Source organism: Musa acuminata, chromosome BXJ3-1, assembly GCF_036884655.1.
Source record: "Musa acuminata AAA Group cultivar baxijiao chromosome BXJ3-1, Cavendish_Baxijiao_AAA, whole genome shotgun sequence".
Lineage (NCBI taxonomy): Eukaryota > Viridiplantae > Streptophyta > Magnoliopsida > Zingiberales > Musaceae > Musa > Musa acuminata.
The window spans coordinates 24,938,797-24,963,542 of NC_088349.1; the positions used below are offsets into that span (position 1 = coordinate 24,938,797).

At 38.4% G+C, this 24,746-nt stretch overlaps 2 protein-coding genes across 15 annotated transcripts in view; both read right to left on the reverse strand.

Annotated features, from left to right (window-relative positions):
- Nucleotides 1–23,279, reverse strand: part of LOC135629470 (protein FREE1-like) — a 31,512-nt gene extending 8,233 nt beyond the window's left edge. For 5 of the 13 annotated variants that reach the window (XR_010493245.1, XR_010493246.1, XR_010493247.1 and 2 more), the window contains exons 1-10: nt 21,106–21,283; nt 19,436–19,634; nt 17,403–17,454; nt 3,014–3,163; nt 2,513–2,578; nt 2,306–2,416; nt 813–905; nt 591–618; nt 427–497; nt 230–292 (exon numbers count right to left, since the gene is read on the reverse strand). Coding sequence is in view for 5 of the 13 variants with exons in the window: in XM_065136876.1 (XP_064992948.1) it covers nt 230–292; nt 427–497; nt 591–618; nt 813–905; nt 2,306–2,416; nt 2,513–2,578; nt 3,014–3,154 (573 nt within the window). In the remaining 8 variants the exon portion in view is untranslated. Of the gene's footprint in view, nt 1–229; nt 293–426; nt 498–590; nt 619–812; nt 906–2,305; nt 2,417–2,512; nt 2,579–3,013; nt 3,164–4,850; nt 8,051–14,697; nt 14,776–14,826; nt 15,407–17,402; nt 17,455–18,584; nt 18,664–19,435; nt 19,635–21,105 lie in introns of those variants that run through there. The other 8 variants (XM_065136874.1, XM_065136875.1, XM_065136877.1 and 5 more) reach the window with 8 other exon arrangements.
- Nucleotides 8,987–12,252, reverse strand: LOC135629471 (uncharacterized). 2 transcript variants are annotated; one of them, XM_065136879.1, is made up of 3 exons: nt 11,854–12,252; nt 10,267–11,774; nt 8,987–10,174 (listed from the first exon to the last, which is right to left on the reverse strand). In XM_065136879.1, the coding sequence occupies exon 2, from the start codon at nt 11,510–11,512 to the stop codon at nt 10,280–10,282; it is 1,233 nt and encodes a 410-aa protein (XP_064992951.1). In that variant the 5' UTR covers nt 11,513–11,774; nt 11,854–12,252; the 3' UTR covers nt 8,987–10,174; nt 10,267–10,279. The 2 variants fall into 2 exon arrangements, with proteins under 2 accessions (XP_064992951.1, XP_064992950.1); XM_065136878.1 differs by having other exon boundaries at nt 8,987–11,774.
- Nucleotides 23,280–24,746: the final 1,467 nt, after the last annotated feature.

Consider the following 24,746-nt stretch of genomic DNA (forward strand, 5'->3'; position numbering starts at 1 on the left):
TCCTGGTTTTCATCTTCACACTACTCTTGGAAAGCATAGCTTCCACACTTGACCTTTTATGAGGTGAATGCTTACGTAAGTTCACTTACAAAAATGCAGGCAACTTGGGTATACAACCAAGTTGACCGCAGAGAGCATGTGCGATGCTACTGCTTGTCAAAGAGAATTATAGGAGGATAGAAATTGCAATGGCATGGCAAGGCGAAATCAGATATCAATCAGCACTGACCAAGAAAGGGTGTTGACAGACACCACATTCGATTGTTTGGGAGCCTGAGGCAGAAACTTGCACCTGAAACTCAAGGTAAATATCATAGAATTCAGTCCTAACAACACATCAGCAAAATTCCAGTTTGGAAAATAGATGAAGAGATAAGGAAAAAGCTTATCATGTTGCAGAAAAAAAAAAGTTCTGATATTATAGACCTGAAGGTGGACTGTGCAGATGGGACATGCTACTTCCCTCATTGGCTTCCAAGACTCATCAGAATTTGAACCTATGAAATACGTACTACCATAAATTAGTCAATAGTAGTACATGTTATATCAGAAAACATAGTATAATGTTCTACAATATAGCAGTAAAGTACCCAACTTATGATTCTTGTTCAATTCCTCCTGTTGCAAAAATCAAGACCAAAACCTTAATTATTCATCATAATATCTGGGTTAAAGAAGTTAGATGCAAGAACTAATAAAGCTGGCTAACTAGATCATTTTCCAACAATGAGAAAAATATGCCCTCCATATAAAGTACCACAGCGAGACATCTGTCTAAACATGATGGTATATAGCAATAAAAAAGACTGCACCTGAAGCCTTCGCACAAGATCTTCATGACTTTGCAGACCGACAGGTTTGCTGACAGCTTCTTTTGCATTGCTTAACCTTTGAGAAACTTCTGCCTATTCAACGTGAGAGACTCCCATGTAACATCAAGCAAATCACTTCTCAAGTCGTGTTTTTCAGTCAATGCTCAGAATATCTAACATTCATACTAACAACCATGCAATTTTAAGTTTCAGTACTTAAATTAGCAGATCAAGCATGTTAGGGCTGTTTTATTTCCACATAGTTTCTACACTATATGTGAAGAAAAACGAAATTTTCCAGCTTTATACAAAATTAAATTTCACATGACAGTGAGATTTACATAGTTCACAAAAGTTAATTCAGTAATTTTCAATATCCCAGGAAATTAGTTCAGCAACCACAAAGTACATAATCTGGCCCCATTGACAACACCTTTCTCTAGTGAAAGTTAATCAAAATTGGTGACCACATGTCAGCATTTGGTGACAAGTCAACACTAAGTTCACACGTGCAAAGCAACTTGCCAACTCTAATGCTTACATGTAATATGAACTCAGAGGGCCCAAACACAAGACAAGACAGTGAATTTCTCGAGGACAAACTAGTTCAAATTTTTTGTAGAACATCCATGAACAAAGAAAAGAAAGTTCAAGTAAGACAATTCAAGCTATAATGTAAGTGTACCACCACTGGTTAATAATAGCCATAATGTAAGAACTAGTTCAGATCTTTTGTAGAACATCCATGAACAAAAAATAAAATATTGATCAACTAAGACAATTTACGTCATAATGTAAGCGGGACTACCACTGACTGATAATAGTGTTTTATCAACCTAAGGTGCAAATTCTAGCTAATGGACTTGCAGCAAATCCTCTGGATGGAAATTCAATAAAGATGTAAAATGAAAAGTAATTCACTCAATTGGCTAAACAAATCATATTTTCTTTAAAAAACACTTTCTTCACCCTTATGATTAATGATAATACTAAAATATATGAGTCTATCACTACAGATTGTTTCAAGGAGGATCCTTATAAAAACACAAATCTCTTTAAAAGACAATCAATAGTCAATGGAGGGGTAAAATGTTTTTAGCAAACCTAGCTTCCATAAAAGAAAAAGATCTCCTTTTAGCAACAATACATCAGATTTTTTATGAGATTGGAACAACAAATGCCTACTGCTAGAAGAAGACCCATTATAAATATAATATCTTAAAAGACTTAAATAACGTTTACCAACATCATCTCGACTTCCAGAATATCAACAACCGAAACTTTCTCCTGAACCCAAAAGGTTTTGCAGACACCTAAATTTGAACCACTATTTAATATACATTTTCAGTGAAGACCAACCTGACATAGTTCAAACTTAAAACAGCATATCTCTACAAGCATCAATTTTCAGGAGTAAGAAATGACATCATCAAAAGTACAAAAACCAATTTGTGCAATGATGTTAAAAGTAAAGGATAAATCAGTCAATATACCATGCATCTATCACAAACTCGGACTTGCTGAGCATTTTCTTCTGCAGTGAGAGCAATTCTACCCTTTGTGCACTTGTCGCATAAAATATCGTCACAATTCCTACAATGATGCTGAAAGTAAAGAATGGAATTGTCATGCTATATCACAAGGAAAATTGTGATATCAAACAAGGTTGAAAAGAAAACTGATTAGATGAAAATCATCACCCTACGATTGAAAGCTCCAAAATCTGATCCACATGATGTGCATTTGCTAACAGCTTCATCCAGAACCTAAATGTATGGCAATACAGGTATGCTTCAACTACTGCAGATCATAAGAATCGTAATAGCAATTCTGAATCAAGGGAAATACAACAATAACTCAAAAATTAAGATGCCCAGCTGGCCAGTCAATAATATGGATAGTCTCATTCAGTATACATTGCAAGCCAGATTTACTAATAGCTTCTTTGACCAAAACCACCAGCATATATGAATACATAAACAAAATACATCACAAAAAAAAGGGACACTTCAGCCTCTCATATGCAGCAAACAATATAAAATCAACAAAGGGCAATAGAGCCAGCACCTGCTCCAGAAACAAATAAGGTTTTAAGTCACAAAAACAAATGAAAGTATCTCTAGAATAATCATTTTTTCACACCAACAAATATCAAGTTGAAAATTTTCTTTAATAACCAAAGAAAAAGCATCTAAACGTACCCAGTGATCTTTCTCCCCATTAGCAGGTTTAATCAAGTTCATCCAGTCCACCAAACTTTTTTTCCTTTCAGCTGATTGATCAGATACCTTGCTAGCATCAGCAGCTTCTTCGCCTCTGGTTAGGCTACCATTTCCACCCATCTCCTTAAGCTACAATTTTTTGTCACATTAATTAATTTGTAAACAAAAAACATATTTGCACAAATGACATTGAAATACATAAAAAGATACTATGGAAACATGTAAAGATTACAGCCAAAAAAAGAAACAAAATAGCTAAGAAGTTTGAGTGACATATTGAGAGAAAATTTATTTACAGTTACAGACACTGTAATGATCTATAGTGTCAGAAGAAGTCCAAATATCTAATTAATGCCTGTAGCAGGAATTTGACCAGTAATTCATGGAGTTCAAGAAAGTTATCTACATTCAAAAGTGAAGCTACTCATCTAACAAAATAAGGATTAATGGTTTGCCATGAAGAACTGATCTTTCTGCTGTTTCTTCTTGAGCTTGACATGTTTTGCACAATACTAAGATCAGGCAAGGTCAGATAAGTTTGGGCCGTGCAGATCCTCTAGTAACATGATCAACCTGAAATAACAGGATGATTCTATGTGTTTTGTGAGATCAAAGAACAATAATTGGTAAATCTGAAAGTACTGTATGATTTTAGAGTATCTGGTCAAAAAATAGATAGTGATGTTGGGTCTTGAAAATTCAAACTATCGTAAATCTGCCAATATACTGAACGACAAGATTTCTAATTTTCCTCTAAGATACATAGGGTTTACCCTTAGGCCAGATGTCTCATGTCTCGTGAGCAAATGATTAGTCCCAGCTGATAATATCATAGTTTTCTTCCAGACAATCTTGTCTCACATCTAATCTCAATGATGACCTAGGTTTATTACGAAACAGTTAAGATCATGCATATGAGTTCTCAAATGTTTTTCAAGCTGGCTCTTAGTGGCCTTCCACAACCCTCCACCTTTTTCATTCGGGCTTGGGACCGACATCGGCGGTGTTAAAAACATTTGTACGGATATTCTCCTTACAAGAGAGAGAAAAAAAACTAAATCTTTCTTTTAAATAAGATAAAACCTGAAAAACCTAGTAGAAATTTGAAAATGACAATTGTAGAAATGGAAATAAGTATGTCCAAGTACATGGCTTTACTTCCTATTAAATCACACAAATCAGACCTTGTATGACAATACCATTTTTTGTGCACCTTTTGTCTAATTTTCTAATCCATATATGAACTAGTTAGCACAGATGATCATAATAGAAAATGATTTGATGACATTCTTCGTAAGGGAAGGCCTTCGAAGATCAAGAGATAGCTTCATTAACAAGTGTATTAAAAGAAAATAAATGGAAAGTAAGAAATTACCAAGAGATTGGAAGAGAATCTTTTAGATAAAAATTTATATGAAAGGAAATAATTAAATTGCTCAAACTATCAACGACTTGACTTAAAGAGCCATACTGTAATATCAAAAAACAAATGTTCAAAATTTCTCAAACTATCAGAAATTGAGTTATCTATCATCATGTTTGCTGTTGTGGTCAAATGCAACTTCTATTTCAGCAGACCCTAAGAGTTCTGCAATAATATATACAATATTTGTAACTTGGATTACATATAATGTGTCTCTAGGATTGCATCGCTAACTTTTAGGTTGCGAAGGTATAATGAAACAAGCAACAATAACATCTAATGCAGGGAAGTCAAAAACTAAAAATGAATAACAAATGCATGTTTAGTGACATGACATTGGCTCCCATGAAATCTAAAATAGCTAAAATTGAAAAAAGCCTAGTGGGCACTTGCTTGTAAGGCTGCTTCATGAATTTTGCACCCTTTTGGTTGAAGATACTGACAATGAGAGTAGTTCCATCATACATCCTAACATCCCCACCAAGTGCCTTCTCTAAGTTACACAATCATCTAGAAGTAAGATTCCATACTGTAACGGACAAACTTCTAAACAAGATGCTGGATGTAATGCTTATGTCTGTCCGTTGTCGTTTGGCATGTTCATGCCTTGTACAGAATGTAAAGGGGCGGCCGAAGGCTTAATAGTCCCATTTTAGTTGGGTTGGTGGCCTCTTTAGGCTTGTAAATAAAGGTTGTGTCATGTGGACACGTTCGAGAGCTTTTCGGTCTGTAATGGACCATTTTACCCTTTGTTGTGCAACTATTCAGAGCTTGTAAAGTCTGTTTGTAATTCGCATTGTCTATGAAGTGTTTTTCGGACATGTTTGCTTGTGGATCCCGATTGAGGCGTTCTCTTTAACCCGTTCTCTCTTTTGTTGGTCCTAAGGGACAATGGGAGGCTTCGGGGAGGCTGACCTTTGCGGACGGACGCGCGAGGGTGCCGCACGCCCTAGGCAAAACCAGCTAAGGTCGTGACATTATGGTATCAGAGCGGGACAAGCACTCATAGAAACACTTGACATGCAAACGTGGGGGACCTAGCGGGGCTGCGTTGAGGGCAGTCAGCACACGCGCGACCGTTTGAGGGAAAACGGGCATGGAGATGTAGGGAAAAGAGTCGCTCAGAGGAGCGGGCATCTAACATTGGCATTCAGAGGAATGGCCAACCCTTCGCGCGAGAGGCACCACGGGAACAGGCAAGCTTGGAAGAATGCGGAGCGCACAAAGGTTGGGATGGCTGAGTTTGAGCTACGGCTCAACGTTGACAACTTTACTTGATGGTGCTCAAGGCAAGCGAGGCGCTTGGCAAAAGGACGAGACCATGCAAAGTGGAATGAGTTGCTCAGCGACCGAAAGAGTTGTGCAAAAGCTCACAGAGGTGAGAGGAATTGCTAACTCGAAGAATTCGGTACTCATGCATGGGCTTGTATGCGGACGATGGATTGTTCGTGGCCATCCCAAGGCGGTCGAGACTCGGCGCCATGGAGCATTGAAACTTTCTCTTCAACATGCGAAGGATACGTCCGGAGGAGGCTGAAGTGTGCAACGAGTTCAGCATGTTGCTAGGCCTTGAGGGGTGCAGCGGGGACTGTATTGACGGAGAGGTGCAATCTAGCAAGTGCGTTTGCAGGAGGCAGAACAATGCACAGTTTGTTCAGCAGATCGGAGTAGTCCATGGGGATGGTGGTCTCCGAAACGAAGAGAGATGTTGCTCAAATGGGATAGTTATCCAGGAGGGATAAGTCCCGGCTCTCCAGAGGGAGAATCATGTGCGACGGACTGCACATGTTGAGGAGGAGTACCTCAACAAAACAACAACTCCACGAAGCTCGATGGACTGAGCAAGCGGCGAGGAGTCGTCGCATGATCTCGCTTGAGAGAATGCATTGGTGGATGCATTGCGAGATCAAGTGGGGGAGCGACCCAAAGCAACTCAAATGGAGGCACACTTGGAGTCGATATGGAGATCGGACTCAAGGGAGGGCTGACCCGTGGAATGGTGGGCGCGAGGGCCACCATCGACTCAATGCAAAAACGAGGAGCGAAGCAACTTGGGTGTAACTTGGCGAAGTACCCAAGCCGCCTGAAGGGAGCCAATAGAGAAGTTGGAACATGGAGCAGAAGCATAGTGCTTTCCTTAGACAGAGGTCAAAGACATGAGCTCTTGCAGAGGCAAGGGTAGGATCATGTTGTTCCATGGGTCCTTCATTCTGACGGAGCGGACTCATCTTGCATGGTGCCAAAGACGAAGGGAGCTTCTAGGCACATGCACCTTATCTCGGAGGAGCATTTGATGGAGGAACTAAGGCGACTTAATTTGCGGAGGCGAAGTTGGGTTCAGAAGGCCTTAGCACGGGGCAAGAGGACGCAGAGGCGGGTACTCTTGAAGAATATGCCACAGTGTTGCCATTCAAGTTGCCATGAAGGAAGCAGTGCGCAGCGGAGATTGTGCTGGTAGGGGCAGAGGCCCAGGATCCAGACAATGGTGCACAAGTTATAGTGAAGTCGGAGGACTTCGGGAGCTACTAGGCGACGGACTGTCCTAGAGCGGTGCTTCATCTAGGTGTGACCCAAGAGTGGGTGGATGAAGGTCGATTGCCAAAGGAGTGAACAAAATCGAAGGTGGAGGAGACCCTGCGATGTATTGGCAGAGGCCACACATGGAGGGTTCACAATTCGAGTTTATTCCACAAGGATCAGAATGCAATGGAGATGTCACCAAGAGGCGACATGGTGCAGCGGATCGTGGTGGAACAGTTTGTGGCAATGCGACACACACGACATAGTCCCGGGAGGGACTAGATCATATGGAGGTATGATCGGGAGCTACTGGGAGCTCCGCTTTGGTGAACAACACGACGGCAAGAAGGGCTATGGATTTAAGGAGTGAAGGCCATGGTACCGCAGAGGCGGGTCTTCCGGGCGTGCACCGAATTTTGCATCGGATGAAAACCTTGGTCATCAGCATATGGGGGCTGGGTTCCACCAAGGGAAAAGTTCGAATGCAAGTACCAGTGAGTCCCATGAGAGGGACTTGATCATGCAGAGGTATGATCGAAGCAGCTGGAGAGTTGGACTGCTCCAGAGCTCATATTCGCTTAAGGGAGCCCGACAAGTCAGAGGACAAGATCGAGTAAGCGAACGTTGCTACCAAGGAAGCTAAGGAGAACAGAATCGGTGCAAACCCTACAATGTGATGGCAGAGGCCATGCATGGGAGTTGCAGTCTGTCTTTCCATCGACCAAACAGACTGCTTGGAGAACACAGAGGTGTTGAAGCAGGAGGTCGAAAGGGGCGAGGAAGCGACGACGAGTCCAAAGGGACTTAGCTACCCAAAATCAAGCATCAGTTAGAATGGAGGTGGACTCAGAGGAGTGCCACGGAGACATCTCTACTGATTGTAAAGGAAAGGGATACAGAGGCGAGGCGACGGATAGTAGGGCCATGGGCATGGCAGCGCCATGGTACCGTAGAGGCGGGACTTCCGTGCAAGTCATTGATCCCTTGCTCTCACGGAGGGAGAGCGCTTGGTCGTGAAAGGGGCCGAGGAGGTGGAGCATGCAGAGGCAATCTCCAAGTACCGAGACAAGGCTGAAGGGCAGAGGCCAAGAAACTTCGTAAGACCGGTGTCAACAAGTTTCTCATCAAGATAGCCGTAAGTGAAGGACTTCGGGTCATGCAAGAGTGCACGACCAAGGAACGAAGCAGGCAGTACGCGGTGCTGTACCTTTGCTACTCAGTGGAGTAGGCGGCAGGGTTGATGGAGAAGACGGTACAATCCCAGAGGCGACCTCATCTATCAGAGAATTATTCCAAGTTGGGGTGAAAACTTCCTGCATTCCAGAAGTTCAATGGCATTGAGAAGGTGAATCACAGTAACTAACTCAACGCAAGGAGTGCAAACACTTCAAGTGCTTCAGAAGTGTGAGCAAAGAGCAGGCGAAGGCCAGTAACCAGCTCGATGCATGAAGTACAACCTCGAGGAGGCGGGCGAAGTCAAGTAACTTTTGCCTTCTCAACTCTTAAGACAATGGGCGAAACCGAGTACCCCAATTCTCTTATATATCCAGCAGAGGAGCGTTGCACAAGTTCAAAGACCCTTCGAAGATAATGGAAGACAATAGTTGTCAAATCCTCACCAACGGTGATCAGTGCTACTGAGAGTAGATTGTCCGCCTCATTTCCCAACGAAATGCCAATCGAAAGCGGAAGTGATGCGAACCTACTTGGATGTGACAACTAACTGAAAGAAGAGTCAATGAGCAGATTTTGTGGAGGAAGGACCCAAAACATCAGAAGTTTGCGAGGCGATGCTCGTTAAAGCTCCAACAAGCATCCACCCAGTTCAAGCAGCATGTGGAAATTTTGAGAGACTGGCGCACTAAGGATGGTCTTTTCCTTCATTTGGTGGATCCGCAGGAATCAACGAGGATCAATACAACTCAGCCAACCCCACACCAGAGTCAGAGTCATTGGCGAGTTGAAGCAGCATGGCGGATCAAAGGTTCGACTACTCAGAAACAGCAGCGGAGAGCAGCTGGGAGCCAGGAGGCGCATTGCAGCTGGAGCGGAAGATTGAAGACTCAGCAAAGGCGAAGAGTTGCAGTGTTCACAAAGGCTTCGACGAGGACGTCGAAGGGATAAGTGGGGGAGAATGTAACGGACAAACTTCTAAACAAGATGTTGGATGTAATGCTTATGTCTGTCCGTTGTCGTTTGGCATGTTCATGCCTTGTACAGAATGTAAAGGGGCGGCCGAAGGCTTAATAGTCCCATTTTAGTTGGGTTGGTGGCCTCTTTAGGCTTGTAAATAAAGGTTGTGTCATGTGGACACGTTCGAGAGCTTTTCGATCTGTAATGGACCATTTTACCCTTTGTTGTGCAACTATTCAGAGCTTGTAAAGTCTGTTTGTAATTCGCATTGTCTATGAAGTGTTTTTCGGACATGTTTGCTTGTGGATCCCGATTGAGGCGTTCTCTTTAACCCGTTCTCTCTTTTGTTGGTCCTAAGGGACAATGGGAGGCTTCGGGGAGGCTGACCTTTGCGGACGGACGCGCGAGGGTGCCGCACGCCCTAGGCAAAACCAGCTAAGGTCGTGACAATACGTTACCAGAAATAAGGTTAATTCAAATCAAAGATACATCAGAATTACTCCTGAAATAAAATAAATATACACAACAAGGTCTACAATCTCACTCTAATATCAGTTTCAATATTCTATGAGACCAGCATGGTACTAATATATTGGGTCATACCTGATATTACCTGAAAAGATAATAGAAAAAACAAAACAAACTAGCGTTGGACTATATGGTCTGAAACTAATCCATAGTCGAAGGTACTGCAGCAGAAGCACACTATTTAAATCCATGCAAAAGACAATTAAAAGACAAGGATACTATTTGAATCAAGGTTCGCCGAACCGTACCATACCGGCGTTTCGACGCCGGCTCGGTACGGTACGGTACGGCGTACCGAGCGGTATACCGAGGTGTACCGCTCGGTACACTTAATTTCACCGATTTATCCCTCCGAAAATACCTGAAAATTAAAAAAAAAGTTAGGATAGAGTTTTCAAGTTACAAATAAATATAGTAATAGTATAAGTTTAGCAAAATCAATGTAAATTAGATAAAAATAGCATCACATATCTTTTTCGGGCTTTGAGGTAGTCTTGTTCGAGGTTCGTATTTCAGCTCGTTATAGATTGAAATATCTATAGAAAAATCAGTTGAATTGTTAGACTATTTTGTTACAATATAAACTCTAAAATTCAAATGAATTAAATAATCATATATCTAGATATACCTGATTGTTAATTCTACCACCAAAACGAACGACGAGCCTCCACGGGTGGTGGATCGGGGTCCTCGATCCGATACATATCAATATGATACGTTTGTTGGACCCAATCATGAAATTGATCCCATGACATAGTGTATTGATACACCGTATGCCATTGATGCATCAATGTGGTACTGATCGTAGATTGATCGTCATAAATCATATTTGTCCGAGGCAGCTCTTGAGGCATATATTGGTGTTGTTCTGTATCATGCTGTTGCTCAGAGAAGGATGACCAACTATCACCATACTGTTGTTGCCCATATGATTCTTCATAATACGATGGCTGTGAATACGATGAGTCTCTTTCTGTGTCTATATCATGAATGCTCTGTCGCATTTGTTCATATTCATCCACTGCCTTCCCCTTCCCCTTCTCCTTTCCCTTCCGCGCATAAACTTGACCAGTACCTTGTCGAGTTCCATGATCTGAATCTTGAGTGGCATGTGTAAAATATTGCTCCTCAGTCCATTCACCACCCTCAAGTTGTGCAAACGAGACCAACGACTGCCCGGTATCACCGCCATCATCTGTTGAGGCACTGCTGTCCGTGTTGCTGTCATGTCTCTGGACCGAACGAGAAAGAGAATGTGATTGTGAAGGTGTCTCGTCGCCCGACTCGATTCTTTCCAACGATGCAACTGATGCTATTGCCTTCCCCTTTGCCTTTGCACGTTGGGCGGACGAGTGTGACCGTTGGGTATCGGTAGTTCCTCGAGCAGTTTGACTCATACCATGTTGTAATCGAGGGGGATTTTCTACCTGTTGGGGTTGTGCTTCTTCTTCTTCTATTGCCTCGGTGATAAAACGTGAAGGACGCTGAGGATCTCCCGCCTCATCAAGTAGAGGATCCTCTTGGTTCTCTGCTGCTTCAACCCAATCTAACATTGGCTCTGAATCTTCGTTGTAGAATTGGAGGTCAATGGGATCAATATCTGGTTCCTCTGGCTCCTTATCCAACTCAGCACATCGCAATTTTAGCCGCATATTATAATGGACATATACTAGTTTCTCTAACCGTCTGTAGGAGAGTCTGTTGCGGACTTTCGTATGAATCAACGCAAACGTTGACCAATTACGTTCGCAACCACTAGATGTTGTTGTCTGTGAAAGTACATGAACGGCAACCTTCCTTAAATGTGGTGCATCGCCTCCAAATTGTAACCACCACTCGACTGCAAAAAGATATAAATAAGATTTTATTAGCATAACAAATAATTAACATTAAATATAATTGATAATCAATATGCATAACTTTTTCTCACCAGGATCCATAGTGTAACGGCATGATATAGCTACACGTCGGAGAATGAACCAACTGTTTCTCGAAATAATCGACCCTCCATAAGAGCATCGGCTGCCTCGGTAGTGTTTGGCAAGAGTCGATATATAACATTTCGTAGTGTCGTTAGGAAATTATTTTGCGTTCCGAGAGCATATCGATATTGAATTGCCGGGTTTAGATAATACGCTGCAAAACATAATTTTGTTAGTATGATAATTTATTATCTAAATAATAATAAATTAACTATTTTTGAATATGAATTTACCTGCATTATGGATATCTTGATCCATATGAACTTCGGTCCGACGATCAATGATTCGTACGTATTGGTCGGCCTTAAAATCATCTTTGAATGCTTTCCTGACCTCCTCTCTTGCTGAAATCAGCATATATTTAAGATACGGCATTTGTGGACGCTTGTCCATATCGACCTTACGGAGGACAATATAAAGTGGTTCCACACCTTTTATGATTTCTGCTATAGTCTCCCAAAATCTAGATGAAAGAATGGCCTTTTCTATCTTCTTTCCATCACTCAATTTCGAATATCTGGATTCAGACCACTCTTGTGAGCTAGCCATTGCCTTCAAGCCATGTCTTTTTTGCTGTAATGATTTTAATGCAATAAAATTTGTAGCAAACCGAGTAATTCCAGGTCGAAGTATCTCACCATTTACATACTTTTGCATTAATGCGTGGACCCAATGATGATTATATATAAACTTTGTAATTGATTGTGCTCGAGCTACACATTTCTTGACCGCATCCAACTCACCAATATCCTTTAGCATTAGATCTATGCAATGAGCTGCACATGGAGTCCAAAACAAAGTTTTTCTTTTTTCCATCAATTGCAAACCGGCTTTTTTGAAATTCGCTCCATTGTCGGTTATTATTTGGACAACATACTGTAGTCCAATCTCCTCTACCATAGTGTCCATCAAGCTCTCAATGTAGTTTGCATCTTGGATCTTTTCAGAAACATTAACGGACTTATGAAACACCACTCTTCTATTGCAATAAACAAGAAAGTTGATGATACTCATTCTTGTTGGTCCTGTCCAACTGTCACACATCAATGTCACCCCATATTCATCCCATTGCCTCTTGAAGGATTTGATCCAATCCTTTAGTTCTGCCACCTCCTCATCTAAGTACACGCCGTGAATCTCCTTCGGTGTTGGAGGTTGGATCCTCGTGCCAGACTTTTGAATAGAGGAGATCATGCTCTGATAATATGGACCTTGGGCTGTGTTGGCTGGAATCCTATGAAAGTTGAACCATTTTGAGATTGCCTTCCCAATATCCCGTTTTTTTTCTTTTGTATATGCATCGTCAATCCGTGTCTGTTTCGCTGTTTGTGGGGGATAGGCTTGCGGATCAATATCAACAATATCTGGTGCGGACCTCCTGCCAAGACCTCTCATAAAACCACGGAGTCCACCATACCTCATGCTACTAGTTCGGCCTAACTGAGAAGGAGCAGTTGGTTGCCTCATGCTGGTTGACCTCTGGATTCCACTACCACTACCATGCTCTAATTGTGAGTCAGGTCGTCGATGCCTCATTGCTTCATCGACCGTATGCTGATGCTCCAATGATGCACGAATCCCAGCTGTGAGATCCAGGTCGACTTCATCGCCGCAACCCTCATACTGATCATAAACTGGTTCCTGTGTAGCCCTATGATATTCTTCCTCAACTCTTGCCTTCTTTTTTAATGCATCTTCCTTTGCTTGTTTCATCTTGCTTTGAAATAATTTACGGATCTCCGTTGGAACCTTCTTGCATTTTGCAACGTCAGGATACCCACCAGCCAAATGCATTTTTACTCGAGTTATTCCTCCACCTTTACCAATGTAGTCACAATAAATACATTGCCAATGATGACGGTTTCCATCTAGCTTTCGGGCATGAACCCATGCATCATCGTGTGACTGTTCCTTTGGTGCCATGATCCTATCAAATTTAAATCAAATAAACTATAAAGTATAAACATATTAAATTGACCAAATATCGATCATAAATCACTAATCACAATATTAAGTAATTTTATTAAAACATAACTAATCATATTTTATTATCATAAATATGTTACGTGCATAAAAGAAGTATTAAAATCATTAGATACACTAATTATGTGATTAATATAGTTAATTTTTCACTAATTATTTCTCTTTCAACATTATAAACATGGCAAATACTCTAATAGATATTAAAGATATTGGATTCACATAAAATCGAATAAATTTTGATTAAATCATCGTAAAAATAACTAATTACAGTATTAAATAACTTTAATAAAACATAATTAAACTTATTTTACCATCATATATATGTTAAACACATAAAAGAAACATTAAATATGTAATTTTAATCCAATATGATTCAAAATTCAAATTATGATAAACTTATCATTTATCTACACTAATCATTTACTTCTCTTTCACCACTATAAACATGACAAATACCCTAATAGGTATTAAAGACATTAAATTGATATAAAATCAAACAAATTTCGATTAAATCATCATTAAAATAACTAATCGCAGCATTAAATAACTTAATTACTCTCTAATTAAAGAAAACGAATACATACCTCTTGATTAGAAAGTTCTTCCTCTTAATCTTCCCAAATTTACCTCGATTGAATTCACAAATCGTTGTTTTATAGAGTTTATGAGAGAAAAGAAATGTTTGAGAGAGAGTTTAAGAGAGTATAATGAAATAGGGGAGAGAAGATTAGTTTAAATAGGAGGAGAAAGGGCTCCAACGGTCAATTTGACCGTTGGAGCACTGTAGCACTGCTACAGTGTGGTAACGATCGATTTCGACCATTACCGAGTGGTACCGGTCGATTTCGACCGTTACCGAGTGGTATCGGGCGGTAACGGTCGAAATCGACCGTTACCGAATGGTACCGGGCGGTAACGGTCGAAATTTCAACCGTTACCGCCCGATATATACTTTTTTTGGTGTACCGCCCGGTAGAGGGCGGTCCGCGTACCGGTCGCCTCTCGGACCGGTACGTACCGCCCGTACCGGGCGGTACACATCGGTATGGCGAACCTTGATTTGAATATAATGCATTGGAGTTTTTGTAACTTACACTATTCAGATACTAAAACTATCCATGCTTGTGAAGTTTTCTATCGTTTTCGACATTAAAGAAATATCATCGACAAATCTGAATGAAAGTGTAAGATAATTAGATATAGACAACAAATGATAGATATCATCAAACATCATAAAAATATGTCTGAATTGAGATATACTCGACTTGAAAGAAATCTTGGCAGAAATTTTCTACCAATTATGCGTTACTCTTTCTCTAAAATGGTGAGCTAGAAGATTTCATTACATTTATAAAATGCATTTAAATGGCAGAAATTAACTTATCTTTCCCACTTTTTATCAAATGGCAGAAAGTAACTCAGAAAGTAATGAATTACATCAGAAACTGAGACACAACACAATTTTCATTGATTTCAATTTTAGTCAGTTTGATTGATAATGACTGTCCGGGCATGATTTAAGACGTGGACTGCCTCATTTCAAGCTGTATGGTATGGTTTTTTACCTTTTTTGTAAAAAAATGCTAGGCCCGTTTTCCTTTTTCGAAGACCCGAATCAAACCATTTTTTCTTTTAAAATTACTTGAACTAGTTCTCCTTCTGAGGTTCGTGTCTCCTCACAAGCCTGTTTTGCTCTTTGTGCAACCACCGCCAAGTGTTCTCATCTTCTTTTCCTCCTCTTCCACCGTAGCCTCCTTCTACCTCTATTTTTCTTCCTTTTTCCTCCTCCTCCCTTCCTCACCCCTAGTAATGTCATTTTAGTTTATATTGTTGCGAGTATGGTCATTTTAGTTAAAGCATAGTAAGCAATATAAAATACAATATTAGAGAGCTTTAATGACTACATAATAATTATATCATAAATGCATAAGAACTTCTTCCTGATAAAATTACACATTCAATATCACGGGCTTGGATTGCACACTTGGCTTCATCATCCTTTCTAGAGCCAATATGAAGCCTTTGATTTCAATAAGCAAGCCAAAACAAAACTTTGGATCAATTAGCATAACTAGAATCTTGATTACAAGCACTCTAGAAACCTACTGTAAGTTCAAACTAGACAGCATAAGACCTGACAACGAAGAAAATTCATTCTACATATCGTAATTGTGGTTACCCAAGAAATGAAGAGAATAAAACCATTAATAAGTTACTCTCTAATTTCATCAGAACAAACACACTCAATTGGGAAAAACCCAAGGTCAAGGAGTGTTTATAGATCATTAAATTTTGGTTATACTATTCCACAGCAATTTTGGAAAGGAGAATGGAATGACCCATATTATAGGAGTGTCATCTGGTCAATAAGTTACTCCCTAATTTCGCCAAAACAAACACACTCAATTAGAAAAAATCTAAGATTGAGAAGAATTTATAGATCATTAAATTTTGGTTGTACTATTCTATAGAAATTTTGAAAAGGAGAAAGCAAATAGCCCATATTATAGGAGTGTCATACGGTCACTAATCCTTCTCAAGAATATGACGAATAACAACCACCAATAGAGAACTCCAAGATCACAAAAAAGGTAGCTTTGCATTTAATATTTCTATTTAAGGCCACAAAAAAATTTGAAAATTACATTTGCTTTCATAATTTCTGACTTTTTGGGATTCTTTTTTTTTTTTTTTAATTTCTCTAACCCAATTCCCTAGCTTCAAGAGACATTAACGTAATTAAAGAACCCGCCAACACCAAAGCTTATTCAGCCAGATAGAAAGCAACTACGATTGTGACTATTTGAATTTAAATCACAACCATTGAAAAACTCAACATTATACAACCCCAATAAATATAACCAATCATACAACATCTCAATGGATGGCAATAGCTATCCATGATGTCTTCACCTGTTAGTGTTGTTGACAACACTAGATGATTTTTATGAATCTTGAAGGAGACATATACAAAGAGATGCACAAATTACTAAATATGACATGTCATGTAGGACTAGATAAGCGACATCAATCAAATATTTCCTATGTAAGATTAAAGAATGGAGTTCAAGTCAGAAAGATGCCTCAAAAAGGTATATTTTCTGAATTTCATCATTCAATGACACAGCCAAAGCAATAATATACTCCTAGATTATAGACCTCTAGAAATGCACACTTAGAGCAACCATAGAACTATTTGCTGCATCATGATCAATGGGGGAAATAGAAACATACTTTTGGCAAGTGTAATAGCATGAGCTAATTATGCAAATTCTTCAAGTGATTCATCAACAGCAAATGATGATGTTGATAATTCAGTGCCTTTACATTCAACTCCAACAAGGTAGGCTTCCTCTTGACAAACCTATATTCTTAATATGATAATTCTTTATTTTTAAAATGATGAAAAAATGAGCTATATATCAGTTTGTAATATATTTTGCCAGAAAAGTGCAAATTGAAAAAGACACAAATAAAAGAGAAAAAAGAAAGGCTAAAGGAATTGAAATGTGTCTAAAAATATTATTCATGAGTGATTTATGATAAAAGAATATCTAGGATGCAATTCAAGAGTGAGATAATGTCTCTTTTTTCTTTCTTAACAGAAAGACTAATAGAAGTCACAATTCCTGTATAGTAATTGTCAATAATTCGCAAACAAGGTTACAGAATGTTAAGAGGCAAGCCAGAAGAGCAAGTAAAATACTAATGACTTTTCAATAATCAAATTTGAGAAACCACTAGAGATATTCTCTAGTCAAGGTAATATAATAGCTTCAACAAAAAAAGATACTCAAACCTGATTCTCAAATTCTATAAGTGAAGCATCTTTGCTCTGGGTATCTTTGTCCCTGAATGAACAAATAAAGAATGTGCCTTGATCATAAAATAAAAGAAAGATAAACCTCAACATATGAGTAAAGCATCACAAATGACAGTCTATAAGAAAGTTGCTACAGGTGAAATTATCTGCGTAGCACGAACCATGATGCAATTTGCTAACTTAATCATCATGGTGATTATAATCAAAAGATGTTAGGCAAATCTATTGTACAAAACTGAAAACAAGTGAGGCCTGCACTGATATAATTACTAAGTTGACATAAAGATGTACATCACATTACATATCAACTCATGAACAACACAAATTTGATATGAAAGAAAAACTGAATCTGGTTAGCATCAAATAAAACTATGTAGCAAAATTCCTATTCAATAAAGCTAGACAATGATGGACATGATACATAGGAAGAACTGTAGAGTTTACTAATGATAGAAAGATATATTTTCTGAATTTCATCATTCAATGACAGCCAAAGCAATAATATACCCCTAGATTCTAAACCTCTAGAAATGCACACTTAGAGCAGCCATAGAACTATTCGCTGCATCATGTTCAATGGGGGAAATAGAAACATACTTTCGATAAGTGTAACAACATGAGCTAATTGTGCAAATTCTTCAAGTGATTTATCAACAGCAAATGAATTATATATTCAGTGCCTTTACATCCAACTCCAACAAGGTAGGCTTCCTCTAGACAAACCTATATTCTTAATATGAAAATTCTTTAGTTTTAAAATGATGAAAAAATGATCTAAATATCAGTTTGAAATTTATTTTGCCAGAAAAGTGCAAAGTGAAAAACACACAAAAAAAAGAGAAAAACCAAAGGCTAAAGAAATTGAAATTTGTCTAAAAATATTATTCATGAATGATCTATGATAAAAGAATATCTAGGATGCAATTCAAGAGTGAGATAATGTCTCTTTTTTCTTTCTTAATAGAAAGACTGACAGAAGTCATAATTCCTGTATAGTAATTGTCAATAATTCACAAGCAAGGTTACAGAATATTAAGAGGCAAGCTAAAAGAGCAAGTAAAAAACTAGACTTTTCAATAATCAAATTTGCGAAACCACTAGAGATATTCTCTAGTAAAGGGCTAATATAATAGCTTCAACAAAAAATGATACTCAAACCTGATTCTCAAATTCTAATAAGTGAAGCATCAATGCTCCGGGTCTCTTTGTCCTTGAATGAATAAAAAAAAGAATGTGCCTTGATCATAAAATAAAAGAAAAATAAGCCTCAACATATGACTAAAGCATCACAAATGGCAGTCTATAAGAAAGTTGTTGCAGGTGAAATTATCTGCGATGTTAGGAAAATCTAAAGCATCACAAATCTAAAACAGTTAACAAATGCTTGATTTGTGATACTTAATCATCACGGTGATTGTAATCAAAAGATGTTAGGCAAATCTATTGTACAAAACTGAAAACAAATGGGGCCTGCACTGATATGATTACCAAGTTGACAAAAAGAAGTACACATCATGTTGCATATCAACTCATGAACAACACAAAATTTGATATGAAAGAAAAACTGAATCTGGTTAGCATTAAGTAACTATGTAGCAAAATTCCTAATCAATAAAGCTAGACAAGGATGGACATGACAGATAGGAAGAACTGTGGAGTTTACTAATGCTCTAATTTGAGCTCAATCAAACAGAAAATACTGGACCTGATGCCACTTTTGATTTCAGATCTGAGATTAGCTTTGTTAGGTTGAAAATCTTCAAGCCAAACTAACTAGAATGGTCAAAGCCACACAACTGGGCCAAAATAACCATGTCAATTAAATGACTCAAAAAAACAATCACTTAAATGTTTCAACTGGAATTATCATGTCAATTTAAACCTTTTACATATATAATATTAGGAATTAAAATCAATAATCACAACAGCTGCTAATAGCTTATTCTCCTTAAATAAACAGGGAAGGTGGCATGAAGAAATACCAATTCAGAGGTCAGTTTTATACTCACAAGTAGCATATTCAAACTACAGCACGTGGATGCTGAAACTCGTGATATATGACTGCAACAGCATAATTCAAAATACTGAAACAGTAGCCATGTCATTAGTTGGTGAGCATTTGTATGAAACTTAGCAAGCTTCTCTAACAATCTCATGAAGATTGCTACTAGTCTGCTACAATGCAACAGCTAATCAGCAAGAAAAATCCTGCAGACCGAAATAATCACAAATTAGAACCTTCAGACTCAATGAAGATCTTTTTATTACTATAATCCAGAAGGACCAGAACGACACTATCACTATAATCAAGCATTTATTAACTGTTGGTATAATAAGCTAATTTCCACAATTTAGAACTTGCGTAATATCCTATTTGACTCCATTTGTCAGGCTCTATCTTGAGACCAGCAGAAGACAGTATATTAATGGAAGCCATGAGCCTCTGTTTATATCACAGAAAAAAACGTAATAAACAGAATCATAATGCCTCATCTTTAACAAACTCACAAAATTATATGTTTGATATCTCTTTACTATTAAATATTCAATTTGATTTACAGTTCTTATAGGTCTGATGACTACATTCTACAGAAATTATGACACATCCTATTAAAATTGAAATATTTTATGTTTGGATTTCACTCTTGAACTTATATCTTACTTGGAGGTTATTCACTATATAGTAACATATTGAAATCACTTAAGATTCAAAATTATACACTTTATAACCAGTTTTTTCAACAGCAAGAAAAGTCTGAAATTCTGGAGGCTACATTAAAATCATAAGAAACCTCAACTCAGCAGAAACAAAAAAAATATATAAACAGCTACCTCGTTGGTCTAATTATGCATAATTAGCATAAACAAACAAAGAATAAGATCAACATAAAGATTCTCAAATTTAAAGAAGGAAAAAAAATAATTTATATAAAAATACAGAACTATAATAGTAGAATGTAACATGGTTAAAAATATTAAAACTAGGACACATAAAATATAGCAACAATGATGTAGTGGTTATAGATTGCATGTCGATATGGCAAAGGTTATAGCAAATATATGTGCAAAACTGAGAGAAAAATTGGATACAAAAATCAGACTTGCAGCTGCATCCACATAGACTCGGTGTAAATAGACCTAAAATGCTGTAAAAATTAAAGCATGGTTCCAAATTTTTCATCTTAGGCACTTGCACTCATATCTAAAGATCACAAATATATAATGCTTGTATGAAAATATGTTGCCTCTTTGATGCCACAAACTTCTCTATGCAATGCTACCAGCAATGGATTTTCTTCTCAAGCACTAGAGAAGTCTTCTGTATTATTCTCATAATCTTTTCCAACCATCAGCATTTTCATCTAGTACTTGAGAAGTCAACATGAAGATTCTCAAATTTAAAGAAGGAAGAATTAACAAATCACCTAAAAACATACAACAAGAATGCAACTTGGATAAAAATATTAAAACTAGAACACATAAAATATAGCAACAATAATGTAGTGCTTATAGATTGCATGTGTCATCAATATGGTAAAAGTTATACCCAAGATATATGCAAAGCTGAAAGAAAAATTGGATACAAAAATCAAACTTGCAGCTGCAACCACATTGGTTTATTGTATAATAAACATATTAAAATGCTGTAAAAATTAAAGCATGGTTGTAAATTTCTTACTTAACTTAGGCGCTTGCACTCGTATCTGAAGATCTTAAATGTATGATGCTTGTATGAAAATATGTTGCCTCTTTGATGCCACAAACTGCTCTATGCAACGCTATCAACAATGGATCTTCTTGTCAAGCACTAAAGAAGTTTTCCGTATTACTCTCATAGTCTTTTCCAACCATTAGCATTTTCATCTTATGAAACTAAATTGGGCAAAGGGCACAGTGTTTGCTTCAGGTTTTGGTGGTTTGGGAGTCTCAAAGACATTCCAGAACTTGAGTGTCTCATCTTCTGCTGCAGAAGCTACTACACCTCCCAATGGGCTCCCAGCCAAGTAAAGAACACGAGATGAATGACCAAAAAGCTCAGCTTTTCTCATCATGGATGTGTAATTCCACAGGGTGAGTTGATTGTTTGGAAACCCATGGGAGGTCAACAATTCATATTTGTTCTTGTCCCATAACAACGCACAAACTTCAGAGCCGGTATCAATCGAGTTCAAGCAAACACCATTAACAGCATTCCAAAACTTAATGCAATGATCATTGCGTCCTCCACTAGAAGCCAGCAGATTGCTCCTGGTAGGGCACCAATCAAGGGCCCTCACAGTGGAAGTGTGGTTGCTGATCTTGTGAAGCAATTGATGTTGGCGCGGATGGTGATTTGCAACAGCCATGCGGGTGTCCCATATGTGCACAAGTTTGTCCTTCCCTCCGCTTGCCAGATACCGCCCAAACAACTCGGACCATTTAAGACTACAAACTTCTAGTCGATGCCCTCTATAGTCACAGATGGCCCGGTCATCTTTTCTAATGTCATAATCAACAATACTACCATCGGATCTCCCAGTCGTCAAGATTGCATTACTTCTCCACGCAAGTGAACAAACAAAGGAGTGGCTGTCACCTTGGATCCCAACCAACACACGTCTTGTTGCTGCATCAACCAGATGTAAATCTGAATTGCCTAATGCCACAGCTAGAACTTTGCCGTCTGGGGACCAGCTGATGCTAGTGACAGGGCTGTTGTCTTCTAGGGCTCGTGAAAACTCCGTACTAGACTTATTCGCAGCATTCCATAGGCACACTTTGTCATTGAGGCCAATCGCCAACACGTTATTGCTTCCCCAGTCGAGTAGATTCAACCTATCATCATCTAAGATATCATAAGCACCCAAAACCCTATCTGCATCTTTTGGGATTCGCCTCTGTTGCTTCTTGTGCGGTCGATTGTCCTCGTCAAATTGGGACACCTTGTCGGCCGGTGATTCGGGTGCACTCTTGAATGCGAAGATGCGAGATCTGTTCTTCAAAATACATTGAACAAGAAGTTTTTGGTACGCCACACTCGATGGGGATTCTATCGAACCATCACGCTGAGGTCTAGAAGGCATGGTTAGAGCACAGCGCGCGAAGTCCATGTCCATCGCCGATCGGAACGGGATGAAGCGGTCGTACTCCACACGCCTGGAACGAGAAGAAGCCATCTTGCGAATCGAAACCAGAACGAGAAACGCCGAGGTGACGAGAGACGATCAAGAAAACCAGAAAGATCGAACTTCCCAAAAGAAACTTGAAAACCCAGACGATCGATAACGAAGAATTGATCAAAGAGAACCCCGAGAACAACAAATTTTCTGATTTTTGGTCACCGAAATTGTCAAGTATATCAATCAAAACGAAGCCAAATCATCAAAATTCAACAATATCTTGAACCCTAAAAAATTTCGAGAGCGAAGCGAAACGAAACCTCAAGCAAAGGTAAAGGAATGAGATCACCACGACAAGAATCTAAATTCTCCCCTAAATCGGAGGAGAGGACGCTCACTCCCCTAACGAAGAATTGATCAAAGAGAACCCCGAGAACAACAAATTTTCTGATTTTTGGTCACCGAAATTGTCAATTATATCAATCAAAACGAAGCCAAATCATCAAAATTCAACAATATCTTGAACCCTAAAAAATTTCGAGAGCGAAGCGAAACGAAACCTCAAGCAAAGGTAAAGGAATGAGATCACCACGACAAGAATCTAAATTCTCCCCTAAATCGGAGGAGAGGACGCTCACTCCCAGCCGACGATCGCTCGAAGCTTTGTCCTTTCGTCGGAGAGCAGCTCCGACCTTCGCAGAAAGACGAGATCGCCAAGAGAGCAAAAGGAGAGCCGAGAGGAGAGCGCGCGAGAGAGAAGACAGAGGTTATGAGGTGCGAAACAGGGTGGTCTCGGCTTATATAGACGCCACCGACCCAGCCTTGTGTTATATCGTGAAATCGTGCCGTTATATTCAACTGACCAATGTGTACTGACGTTGAAACGTCCCGCTATGTTTAACTAATAAGGTAACGGCATTGAAATCGCATCGTTATATAACACCTAATCACCGTCAAATTTCTGTTGCGTTACAATTTCCTCTGGAATTCTGCCGTCGAAGAGGTAGCAACAATTGCTTGTAACTGACCGTTTCACTTCAACGATAAAATACGTTAGAGAACAGACTCAGACGGAAGTAGAGATGAAAGCAGATCAGATCATATATGAGAAATAAGATTTACCTGTCTATGTAAAGAAAATCCTAATTTTGTAGTTGTTGATATTATCATTTTTAAGTAATACTTATAAACCAATAAAATTATCATTAGTATTATATGTTATGATCATCAACTCACAATATGATAATTCATATATGACAAATAAGATTCTAACAATAATGTTAAACTTAGTAATTTTTTTAGACATAAGAATAATTTTGATTCCAACACATTATACATCTAACGGTATCATGAGCTTGTGACATCTTAAGATACTATACAAATTTTTGTTATCATCAATAGACGAGATCAAAACACAATATCATGGTAAGACAATATCATTTACCTTGCTCCGATAAAAATAACTTCCGTTGATATGTTTTAAAAATAATTATTGTAGAAAAAGATAAATACCATCAAATATTGTGTGATCAATATGGTAATAGAATAAGTATGCTCTTGTCCTTGACTTTTATTACATAGTTTAGATGATTTAATTATGAAATGACCCAAACTAGTTTATCCGAACCAAATATGCCTCACATGGTATCTCCTCCTTCCTCCACTACTTTCTCTCCTATATTGATATCACTGGTCTTTTCGCCTCCCATCACGCTCTTATCTCTTTTTCCTCATCGTTAATATCTTCTTAATTTTTGGATATATTCACTTTTTTTATATACTATTTTATTATTCTCTCTGTCTTTAGCCATACGCGATCTCTCCCTTTCTTTCATTACTACCCCTCATCGCCCTATATGCCTTCCATACTCACCCATGTCGCTTCACCTAAAAAATATGCTAGATTAAACTTAAAAAATCTTAAAATTAGTAAATTTTGAAAAAATATTGACTCACCTTTCAAATGTTGTATCTCATATTTGGTAAAAGTCTAGAGTATAATGGACTTCATTTTTGTTGATACATTAATAAATGAAGCTGGTTGCATTTATTTTCGTTAACAATATCAAAATATCCTGAATTATACTGCAAAAATCTCTAATATTACCAAAAATTAGAAAAAATATATTGATTCATTATTAAGATACTATCACCCATTTTTGGTGAAAGTCTGAGATAAAATGAATATATTCCAATGGTTAAATTGATTAATGTATGTGGT

Coding starts and splice junctions, on each gene's coding strand:
- LOC135629471 (XM_065136879.1), bottom strand. CDS start 11,512: ATGCTAATAAAATCTTATTTATATCTTTTTGCAGTCGAGTGGTGGTTA.